This window comes from Sinocyclocheilus grahami, unplaced genomic scaffold, assembly GCF_001515645.1.
Source record: "Sinocyclocheilus grahami isolate Dianchi unplaced genomic scaffold, SAMN03320097.WGS_v1.1 scaffold149.1, whole genome shotgun sequence".
Lineage (NCBI taxonomy): Eukaryota > Metazoa > Chordata > Actinopteri > Cypriniformes > Cyprinidae > Sinocyclocheilus > Sinocyclocheilus grahami.
The window spans coordinates 2481701-2494151 of record NW_015505328.1 but is presented as its reverse complement, the minus strand read 5'-3'; the positions used below and the strand labels follow the sequence as shown (position 1 = coordinate 2494151).

The 12451-nt window shown below is 38.4% G+C and overlaps 1 protein-coding gene across 1 annotated transcript in view; it reads right to left on the bottom strand.

Annotated features, from left to right (window-relative positions):
* Positions 1-11846: 11846 nt before the first annotated feature.
* The window catches only part of LOC107592060 (catenin beta-1-like), a 5456-nt gene continuing 4851 nt past the window's right edge, over positions 11847-12451 (bottom strand). Inside the window, exons 15-16 of the mRNA XM_016281418.1 lie at positions 12158-12389; positions 11847-12062 (exon numbers count right to left, since the gene is read on the bottom strand). Coding sequence (XP_016136904.1) covers positions 12184-12389 — 206 coding nt within the window. The 3' untranslated portion in view covers positions 11847-12062; positions 12158-12183. The remainder of the gene's footprint in view (positions 12063-12157; positions 12390-12451) is intronic.

Here is a 12451-nt window from a genome sequence, read left to right as displayed (position 1 = left end):
GGATTACTTATATAAAGACGATTTTATAATGTTTAATCCATAATGGATGTATTGTGGCAAAAAAAGTATTTAGAAACTGAAGGTCACTGATACTCAGAGACACATATTCATAAACTGTCCTGTCTTTTTTAAAATCTTTTTGTAGTGTGTGTGTGTGTGTGTGTGTGTGCTTTATGGCCTCTAGAAGTCAACGACATTGAGTCCAGAGGCAAACTTTATTACCACTGTCTAGTGTGTGGGAGAGAGAGAGATTAAAGTCTCTTGGGGGAACCAGAGATCCCAGCGGCCCTCATTATCCGCCTATTCAGTGTCACTTGTGGTCAAGCATAAATATGTATTGAAAGATCAATGTTTGTGAGTGTGTGGGTGCGGGTGTGTGTTTGCTCAGTCTCAACATCACTGCTGGGCCTTTATGCTCACTGAGACGCAGACCAGACTCTGTTTACTTCAAAGAGACCCTTGTTCACAGCTAAGAATTATGTCCATTAGTGTCATATTCATTTACAAAAACCCATTACAGTCTAAACACTCTCTTAGGCCACAAACAACAAGAGCCACAGACCCATACTACAAATTGCGTTATTCCCTCATGATGAACATGACTTTGACTTGCTTAGTGCACAAATCGTATTAAGGTGCATATGTTTTCACTCAGGATCAAAGACATTTCTTTCATATGGGAGCACGCTTTCAAAAATCACACATTTATTAAACCCTCAGTTCATTTCAGCGTTAGTTGCATCTCTTTCACTCTGTAAATGGCTGCATCTCGGCTTTTTGCTTAAAATAACTTGCTCAATTGAGAGCCTAACCAACCATATTTCCCTTGGGAGAGACGGAGAAGGCAGACAGAAAGAAAAGGAGGAGAAAATGGAGAGGAGGCAGTGGACTGTGTTTTTCTTGGGCCCCCTGCAAAGTCTTCTGGGAGCTGGAGGGAGTGTCTGGTCATCAAAAAGGGGTGTGGTTGCATCCAGCCATCAAAAAGGTCTCCAATCCCCTGGGCCGAGGCCTCCTGTCCAATTCATTCGGAGGAGCTGTCAGTCAAATTAATCGCCTCACTTTCAGACACTGAAGTACAGCAGTTCTGTTCCCAATTAAATGATGGACTCTCTTCTCAAGTACAACGTATACATAAATGCAGCTGGTCCACAAAAGGGTCATTCATTAGTCTACTCTTCCCGCCCTCTGGGATTTTAGATTTGCCAAACTTCATAGCCCTGGGCCGTATTCGATGAGGTTATCGAATTTGAGGTTTTTACTTTTTTTTTTTTATCCATCGGGGGTGCAATACGTGTGTGTGTGTGTGTGTGTGTGCTTTATGGCCTCTAGAAGTCAACGACATTGAGTCCAGTGGCAAACTTTATTACCACTGTCTAGTGTGTGGGAGAGAGAGAGATTAAAGTCTCTTGGGGGAACCAGAGATCCCAGCGGCCCTCATTATCCGCCTATTCAGTGTCACTTGTGGTCAAGCATAAATATGTATTGAAAGATCAATGTTTGTGAGTGTGTGAGTGCGGGTGTGTGTTTGCTCAGTCTCAACATCACTGCTGGGCCTTTATGCTCACTGAGATGCAGACCAGACTCTGTTTACTTCAAAGAGACCCTTGTTCACAGCTAAGAATTATGTCCATTAGTGTCATATTCATTTACAAAAACCCATTACAGTCTAAACACTCTCTTAGGCCACAAACAACAAGAGCCACAGACCCATACTACAAATTGCGTTATTCCCTCATGATGAACATGACTTTGACTTGCTTAGTGCACAAATCGTATTAAGGTGCATATGTTTTCACTCAGGATCAAAGACATTTCTTTCATATGGGAGCACGCTTTCAAAAATCACACATTTATTAAACCCTCAGTTCATTTCAGCGTTAGTTGCATCTCTTTCACTCTGTAAATGGCTGCATCTCGGCTTTTTGCTTAAAATAACTTGCTCAATTGAGAGCCTAACCAACCATATTTCCCTTGGGAGAGACGGAGAAGGCAGACAGAAAGAAAAGGAGGAGAAAATGGAGAGGAGGCAGTGGACTGTGTTTTTCTTGGGCCCCCTGCAAAGTCTTCTGGGAGCTGGAGGGAGTGTCTGGTCATCAAAAAGGGGTGTGGTTGCATCCAGCCATCAAAAAGGTCTCCAATCCCCTGGGCCGAGGCCTCCTGTCCAATTCATTCGGAGGAGCTGTCAGTCAAATTAATCGCCTCACTTTCAGACACTGAAGTACAGCAGTTCTGTTCCCAATTAAATGATGGACTCTCTTCTCAAGTACAACGTATACATAAATGCAGCTGGTCCACAACAGTCATGGTATTGAAGGTGGGAGAGAGTGCTGTACATTCACTCCCCCACCTACAATCCCTGCCGGTACGAGACTCAAACCCACAACCTTTGGGGTATGAGTCCGACTCTCTAACCATTAGGCCACAACTTCCCCACTGTGTGTCACTTTATCATTCAATCAACCGATTTGTTCAAAAATACTGATTCAATGAGGAGTGAATCAAATATCTTTATGAGTGAGTCACTGAATCATTACCCAATTAAATGATGGACTCTCTTCTCAAGTACAACGTATACATAAATGCAGCTGGTCCACAAAAGGGTCATTCATTAGTCTACTCTTCCCGCCCTCTGGGATTTTAGATTTGCCAAACTTCATAGCCCTGGGCCGTGAATCAAATATCTTTATGAGTGAGTCACTGAATCATTCAATCAACCAATTTGTTCAAAAACACTGATTCAATGAGGAGTGAATCAAATATCTTTATGAGTGAGTCACTGAATCATTCAATCAACCAATTTGTTCAAAAACACTGATTCAATGAGGAGTGAATTAAGTATATTTATGAGTGAGTCACTGAATCATTCAATCAACTGATTTGTTCAAAAACACTGATTCAATGAGGAGTGAATTAAGTATCTTCATGAGTGAGTCATTGAATCATTCAATCAACCGATTTGTTCAAAAACACTGGTTCATTCAAAATCGAAACATCACTACTAGGTGTTGCTCTGAAAGATCAAAGGTTTGATTAGTCGTTTAGAATTATTTTCATTGGCAGAACAAAAATAAACAAAGTAAGAGTTAAGTTTCTCCATCAACTCCTTGTATAAAAAGTGCTGTATTATTGAAGCAATATAATACTCGCAATCTGATTTGGGATAGGTTCTATTAAATTGAGCCCGTATGTAATGCCCTAGAAATCTTCCAGAACACAATAGCAACTACACGGATATATATGTAGTAAAATGACTCAGAACACTTTATATGCAGTAGGACTTGATTTATACGTGTCAAACACAAAGCTCAAGACAGACATGAAATGTTTCACGTATGTTACTCATGCGGATTACTTTGTGTAGGCTTGTAAATTGAGCTTTCATTAGCAATAGAGATTTCACTGGAGACTGAGGGATTGTCAATCACAATGATCGCTGCTGTGAGAAACACACATTGTCTTTGCTCTCTCACAAAGACACACACATAACCAAGCTGCTTATTAGAGCAGATAGGGGAGTCTGGGAGGTCGTCGGGTCAAGAGATCACAGGTCACCGTGTCTGATTTCCCTGTGCACTGTCATGGGTTGGAGGGGGTGTGGTTTGCGATAAACCTGCCTCTGGCACTAAGACTGAGAATCTCTCCTAGCAAAGCATGATTGACACCCCTGCTGCCACCAGCCTAGCGTGAGGGTTGTGAAGGTCACGAATACAGTATGTTTCAGAGAATCAATGCACACACACAAACACACACACTGCTCAAGGCCTGTAAATTGTGCTGGAGGTGAAGATGCATTGGGAATATAAATATGAATATCAATTACATTATAAAGAATTTGCATATCTGCATGCATGATTAAGACTTCATAAATGAGATAGCTGTGAAATACATAATCTAAGATGAAACAAACCAGTTGTAACTTTATCCTCTTTGTGCTACTGTGCAAAGGCAGATGATATTGTAGTCTCACTTCTCTGAGGACCCCTTCAGCTGTCTAACTGCAACCTGCCCCCATTTTCTTTTCCTTCATTTCAGTGCAACAAAGAATCTACTTAACAGATAATTACAGCCCAAGGCTCGAAGAGATTAAGAGACACTGGGAGAAAGAAAGAGAGAATATCAACTGAAATTGAGTTTTCTGATTTTGTTTCCAGATATTATTTTTTGATCAAGGTTTCTTCTTCTACTTCTTCTCATCATAATTTTTTATTTTCATTATACTATTAATATGGGGCATTATTATTGTTGTTGTTGTTTTTGTTGTTATATTATTAACCTGGGGACATTATGGAGTATGAAAGTGAATGAATTTGAGCAATAATATACTTTGGGAATTATTATTCATCTTTGTGCGTTACTTTTTATTTTTTCTAATAATAATACAAATCATTATTATTTAATTACTATTATTATTAATAATAATACATTTTCGGTATTATTTTTTAAATTATTTTTAATAATAACAATAAATCTTTATTATTAAATTATAATTATCAGTAGTAGTAGTAGTAAAGATAATAATAATAATAATAAATCATTATTATTAAATTATTATTATTATTAGCAGTAGTGGTAGTAATAATAATAATATTAGTGCTTTACCCGATTCCCAAAGTACAATGTTATTGCTCAGATTGATTAACTTTCATACTCCATTATGCCTCAAATTATGTTTGTCTCACAATGAATCTTAAAATTGTTTAAAAAATGATCTTAAAAACAGAATAATAAAATGAACAAAAATTAAACAAACTGACATCACAACAACAGTATATAAAGCTATACAAATAACAGTATATAAAGCTATAAAAGATAAACATAAAAAATAATCAAGATAATTTTGTCTTTGATTTGTTGAGAAATATTTGTTTAAATCAAAATCTCTGACCTTTGATAGACTTTGGTTTTGGGACAAATGTGAACAGTTTGAGACATTGCTGAGATCTCTTTTGGAGCTCTAGAGGTACATTTTTACTCAAATCAAGTCTTCTTATGTTTGCAACTCTCCATTTAAGCTCATTGTTGTCTAAGAAAAACAGCTGCGATATTACAGAGATCTCGTGTGATTTTTCGTTCCTGTGGGTTGCTACTGGAGCGCTGACATCATTATTAACGTCATCATACTGCCTCATCCTATCTCTCAAGCTCTCTCTGCACAGATAATGAAGCTTCTCTCCTCTCACTCTTAACTAAAGCGCTTGTACATTAGCAGAAAACTCAGCGTCTCTGGGTTTATCTCTAGTTCATCTCTTTTATCTGAGTAAAAAGCAGGCTTTCATCTCCCCGTTTCAAGTGTACGTCTGTCCCCACCCAGCCTCTCTGCTCAACCAACAGACACCTGCACACATGTGCACGGATGTGCGTGAGCGCCAGAGCGCCTGTAAGTGCCTCTCCTGCCATAAACCCCCTGGTTGCCAGGCAACAGGCCCCTTGCTCTTGTCAGAGAGGCTGAATAAGCATGTCTATGTGTGCGTGTGTGTGTGTGTGTGTGTGTGTGTTTATGGGGCTTTCCAACCTTTTATACATTGCAAGCAAATACTTAAACTGCAAACGAATGGTGAATCAGCCAGTGCTAGGATTGTTGTGTCAGCTAATCACTCATGACAGCCCGGCTGTATATTGATGATTGTTAGAAAAATACTTTTTGATGGTAGTTTGAATTGGTGTAGTAGAGTTTCTTTATGAGAGTAGCTAGCTCTGAATTAAATTACATTTTCTGATGATAATGAGAGTGATATTGACGGTGCAAAACCGGCAGGTTCCAGGGTATTACTGTGTGGTTGCTAGGGTGTTCTGGGAGGTTGCTATAAGGTGGTTGTTTATTGGAACAAGTCAAAAATGACTCCAAATCTCTATTATGAGGTGAATCAGCCAGTGCTAGGATTGTTGTGTCAGCTAATCACTCATGACAGCCCGGCTGTATATTGATGATTGTTAGAAAAATACTTTTTGATGGTAGTTTGAATTGGTGTAGTAGAGTTTCTTTATGAGGGTAGCTAGCTCTGAATTAAATTACATTTTCTGATGATAATGAGAGTGATATTGACGGTGCAAAACCGGCAGGTTCCAGGGTATTACTGTGTGGTTGCTAGGGTGTTCTGGGAGGTTGCTAGGTGGTTGTTTATTGGAACAAGTCAAAAATGACTCCAAATCTCTATTATGAGGATCCCTTGATATCCTTTAATCAAAGTCTATAGGTTTTGGACACTTTTATTTTCTAGTTGATTTTAAACCTTTATACAACTGACAAAACATTACGAGTCAACCATTTTATGAATAAGACGTTTATCTGACAAACTGCAGAATCTAATCAGATGAAAATCTTACAAACCTACACATCACAGTAAGAGTTGCTATTGTGAGTAATAGGTAAAGATGGTCTTATTATTGGGAGATGCCAACCTCCTTGGCTCGACAATTGGAGAAAGAATAATGGTCAACTTGGATCATGTGTACCTTGATAACCAATCACATTATAGACTTGACAGAGAATTTCTGTCAGTGTTGTGCAACAGTCAGTCACTGGTTGTGCATATTGCTGAAATGAATAAGGAGAGCCATGAACTAAATCCTACCTGTCTGTCGCAAAACTGTCCATGAATTCTCTTATAAGACAGCAATTTTTTCAATGTAAACTCAAAAAATAGACAAATCCAAAGTTAAAGTTTAATGTAAAAAAAATAATGAGTAGGATACTCTCTATTATTCCTGATTACAATTCTGATAAAAGACACACACACACACACACACACACACACACACACACACACACATATCTATGACAAAAATACCATTTAGCCTAACAGCTTAGCTTATACAGTACAAATTTGTACTACCTTATGTATTCACAACACGCCGTTGTGCTTCAGGTGTCCCGAGTTCGAGTCCAGGCTCGCGGACCTTTCTGGATCCTGTCCCACTCTTTCTCTTCCACTTCGCTTCCTGTCGTCTCTGCACTGTCCTATCAAATTAAAGGCGAAAACACCAAAAATAAATCTTTAAAAAATGTGTGATGTAATGATGTCACATTATTCATTTATATTATTAATGTTATAATATAATAAATATAATATAATGAAAATTGTATTTTGTACGGTGGCCGAGAGAGCTCAACGCGCTGCAACTTCAGAAAACACAAGCAAATAGAAAAAGAACCAGCTAATTAAGAAAACATCTTCATCAGTTTGATAGCACATGTGCTGCAAATACTGACAACACAACCAAATAAAGAACATGCTGCAAATCCTAACAAGAGTCACAGCACAAACAAATAGGCTAAAGAAACATCCTCACAACCGCTCACAACCCAACCAAATACAGAAACGCCCAAGTAAAACAAACCACAACTAAATTATCTCAACAAAATTAAAATTAACTATGTTATATATTTGGGGTGGGGGATCATATTTGACAGTGAGGGACTCGTAATCGTGAACGATTCACTGATCGAGTCTAATAATTCAAACCACTAACTCATGAGTCATGATCGAGCCGAGGCTGTGTGGTGAATCTTTTTGACTGACTCATCACCCACCGATTCATTTTTTCGAAAAGCGAAAGGAGCCATTTTTAAAAATAGCTCAAACAGTTGGCCTGTTCTTATGATATCTGATAAATCGCATATGACACACACGAAAGTTTCAGGACCTTTCCTGCTGACCTTTGCAAACATTGCTAATAAAGAAAAACATTCGAGTTACAGTTCACCTTTGTGTTGTTTTAAAGGCACTCTAATAATCTCGAATTTATCTCCTCCCACACCTCATATGGCTCCAGAGAAAGAAACATGAACTGCAGTAAACTATTGTCTAGCTTGACACTTGCCGTCTTCACATCGCAGGGACTGACAGACACTAGATCATGATCCGTCTGTGAGCTTTGATCTCGCGAGCTGTCTCTCTCAAACACATAGACGTTCACACAGGTGTGTCGCCTCGAGGTAAGGGAGTATGTGGGAGGGAAGGTCAGAGAGTTCTTGGCTGTCTGTCTCTCTCTTCAGGGCAGCCGAAATCTCCCGTATTCTGTCTTACCTTCTCTTTTTGGGATCTGACGATGTGACTTCTAAGAAAGTGTTAGAGTTGCGTAACTTTTTATTCATTTCTGTGAGCGTCTAGCCTATATGGGTTTTGCCCTGTGTCTATTAAAACACGTTTATTTTTTCCACTTAACATTAATTGTCCAATAGTGGACATACATGAATCACAAGGGAATTCTGTCATTTATCTTTTTTTTCTGGAATAAAAATGTTGCACTTTGTCTTGTTAGGTAGCATTCTTGTGCTCTGAATAAAAAGTTTTATTAGACATGACACAATATAAAAAATATTTGGCTCTCGAGTGATGTTTACACTACCGTTTAAAAGTTTGTGGTCTGTAGTTTATTTGAAAGAAATGAATACTTTTAGTCAGACATTTATAATGTTACAAAATATTTTTATTTCAAATAAATGTATTAAAATATAAAACAGCTATTTTAAATTGTAACATTTTATGATAAAATTAAAATTTTTACTGTATTTTTGATCAAATAAATGCAGCCTTGGTGGACATAAGTGACTCCTTTCAAAAACATGCTTACTGACCCCAAACATTTGAACGGTAGTGTTTATTAATTTCCTTCACAAATCATGTCTCATATTTGATCTAAATTTATTAACACTCTTGACACTGTTTGTGTACTTGTACCCACAAGTACACTAAAACAATAAAACTTTATTAGGGGCAAAAAATGTTGGATGCAGTGGAAATGACACCACAACTGAGAAAAGCTGATAATATCGTCATGTAAAAAAAAAAAAAAGTTTCATTTAATCATATGAAAAAAAAATTATTTAAATAAAAAATTACCCCTGTGTGACTGATGTTGAAGAAACACCTTCATAGTCATTGGGTCCTGTACTTTCCGAGGCTCATATAAGTCCATTGTATAGACATGTTGTCCTGCCCCCTGTCCAAACTGGGCAAATCCACCCCCCTCTCTTTTTCTATCTGAAGAGGGGGAAGAGTGTTTTTTGTGGAGGCGGTGAGGGCTGCTCAGCACAAAGCGCTCTGGCAACACTTCAAACTACAGCCGCCGTTTGGCAAGGCCTCAGTGAAATTCCTCTCCCAACAGAAGAAAGAGGTGGAGGCAGAAAATGGAGACGTTCATAAAACTTCCCGAGTGCAAGTTAAAATGCTGATGCATTACAGCTCATTTAATGGAAAAACAATCTATGTTTGTATGGATATCGAGCAAACAGAAAATATGCTAAGAGCCTTAAAGATAAAATGATGTACACCCGCCAGTAAACATGTAATCTATAAAAAGGTAACTCTATAAGGGGCAACAGTCATGCAGCTTCAACAAATCAACTAAAAAGCACATCAAACATGAGATTAATGCATCGTATCAGGACTGCTGCCTGTCTAAATTAATTAAATCCAACTGACTTGAATCAGCCAAGCTCAAGACATCCATTAAGATAAACACACTCTCAGATCCAAGGCTCATATGGATCTGATTTAGAAAAAGGGGGTAGCTAACAAACCCATATGTGTGCACAAGTGCAGATTTCATTGCCTACCCTCATCCCCACACACATTCAGATAAGAGAACGGAAATCATCTCCACCCCTCCAAGGCTGATTCAACGATAATTAATCTTCAACTGTGATTTCACACAGACATAAGTGGCCTCCAGAGAAGTGGAACTGAACGGCAGGGAGCAGAGAAGGCAAACTCTGACCCAGTTAAACACATTTACGTTCATAGGCGTCTTATAACTGCACATAGTCAATATGGATTGTACTTCATAGATAGTACTTTAAAGATAAAAAATTTACTCACCTTCAGCCTCTGGCCATCCAAGATGTAAATGAGTTTGTTTCTTTATTGGAACAGATTTGGAGTAACTTAGTATCACTTGTTCACCAATAGGCCCTCTGGGGTGAATGGGTGCCGTCAGAATGGGAGTCCAAAATACAAGTTCAATCTATAATAACATTTCTTCCAGGTAAAAAGTCCATGCCTTGTTCTCTCACATCAAAATGCACAGACATGTTTCTTTAGAACCGTTTTCACTTAAACAGTGCATATTTCTCTCCTGCTTCAGACAAGATGTGTTTTTATACAAGAGGTTGTTTGTGTTTAACACCATGCCAGCTTCTGTGGCTATTTTCATGGTGAGAAAAACGTACAAATTATATCAGGTTTTTAAAATGTATTTTATTTTTCCACTACTGACAGCAATATTATGGATAGAGGACTCATATTTTAGCCAAAAGCAACGGCTTGAAGTTAAAAACCACCTTAGTGTTTGATTTGTTACTACAAACACAACATTCCTCTTCACCGGATGTTAATTAATGGAGTTGCGTGGATTACTGTTTTTTTTTTAAGTTAAATTTTTGGGGCTTTTTATTCTTTATATTCATTTAGACAAGGCCAGTGGAGAGATGACAGGAAAGTATTGGGTAGAGAGAGGGGAGCGGGACAAGCCTAGGACCTCGAGATGGGAATCGAACTCGGGTCGCGAACACAGTTGCGCTGTACTTGTCGCCACGAGGCCATCAGTGCCAACATGGATTACTGTTTTTATCAGTTGTTTGGATTCTCATTCTGACGGCACACATTCACTGCCAAGGATCCATTGGGGAGCAAATTATGTAATGCAAATTTTCTCCAAATCTGTTCTGATGAAGAAAAACTCATTTACAGCAGCACATTTTTGTTTTCAGGTGAACTACGCCTTAAGGTATTAACAGGGAAAGGGTGAAAAGCGGCAAACAACAAAAAAAAAATAAAAAAGTTTGAGTCATAATAGTTGCCTTTTATATTTAGGTATCACAAACACAATGGAATAAAAGTCTTTTATTGATTAGCCATGTCATTATCCATGTTCCCAAAAGAAGCTGCACAGGCTAACAAACAATGACGTTGCTTCAATAGAGACTACCTCCAGATAGCATAGAAAAGATTTCGGTCTCTGTGTATACCTCATAAACCCCATCTACCCCCCACCCACCCCTGCTGCATCCACACCCTTTTTGGAACAATAGTGACATTGAAAACTGCTTCTCCTTACTCAACTTTAAGCATTTTGTAAGAATGCATATAATTTTATTGTACTCCCAGCAACCACCATTTTAACCGATCATATAAAAAGCTACACATTGTTACACTTTCAGTCAGATTACATAGGAACTGAGATTAGTGTTGTACACTAGCACGTGATAAAGATCCAGAAACCAATGAGGCAAGTCCACCACAACTTAACACTATAGAAGACATAAAAAGAGAAAAGAAAATATGTAATACAAATTAAAATGGCAGAAACAAACAAAAAAAAAAGATCAGATTTAAAAACCAAGCTAGGGTCAGTACCATGAAAAGACTGATTTAATGAAAAGGGGAAAAAAATAAAGAAAAAAAAAAGTTAAAATAGTTCCATCTTAAAAGATCCTTTTCATGTGCACCCGTCAGCATCCGCGTCACAATCCCTCTGTACCTGCATTTTTCCATCCAGGGCAAAAAAAAAAAAATTTAAATAAAAAAAAAGGGTCGTAGCATTAAAGGGAGACTGACATCCACCATTTCCCCGTTAGATATCTCCCTTTCGTCTGCGACAAGTGTGTTGATAGAGATATAGAGATAGAGATAGAGATAGAGATAGAGATAGAGATAGAGATAGAGATAGAGATAGAGATAGAGATAGAGATAGAGAGAAATAAATACACATCCAAAATAAAAGTTTGTTTACATAGTGTGTTCTGTGTATATTTATTAAGAAAAAAAAAGTTAAAATAGTTCCATCTTAAAAGATCCTTTTCATGTGCACTCGTCAGCATCCGCGTCACAATCCCTCTGTACCTGCATTTTTCCATCCAGGGCAAAAAAAAAAAAATTTAAATAAAAAAAAAGGGTCGTAGCATTAAAGGGAGACTGACATCCACCATTTCCCCGTTAGATATCTCCCTTTCGTCTGCGACAAGTGTGTTGTGCGTCAGGCACTTTCTGAAACACTAGCCCACCCTCTGGCAAACCTTCCTCGACTCTTCAAATCACAATGCAGATTCATTCAACATACAGCTGTGGAGAGACAGAAGATCATCAATGTTCATTTAACTCAAACTTAAGCAGAATACAGTGAACACTTTTGTTCAAGTTTTTGAAGCTCATCTTACCTTCAATACTTGTAGACTGTGAATGTTTAGAGGTCCGTGTCGAACCAGGCCAGCTGATTGGAGTCTGTAGGGGGCAAGCCATCCATCAGGTCCTGAGCGTGGCCCAAGTCGGGCAATCCTTCTACGGGGTACTCTGCCCCAGGATGGTGGCCTCCCATCTCATGCTCCAGCATGCCATCCATACCCAGACCATCCTGCCCGTAGCCAGAGTGGAAAGAACGATAGCTGGGATCTAAAAGGGATGAGAGAACGTGAGTCTTGTTTAAATAAATGTCTAAAATTATATATATATAT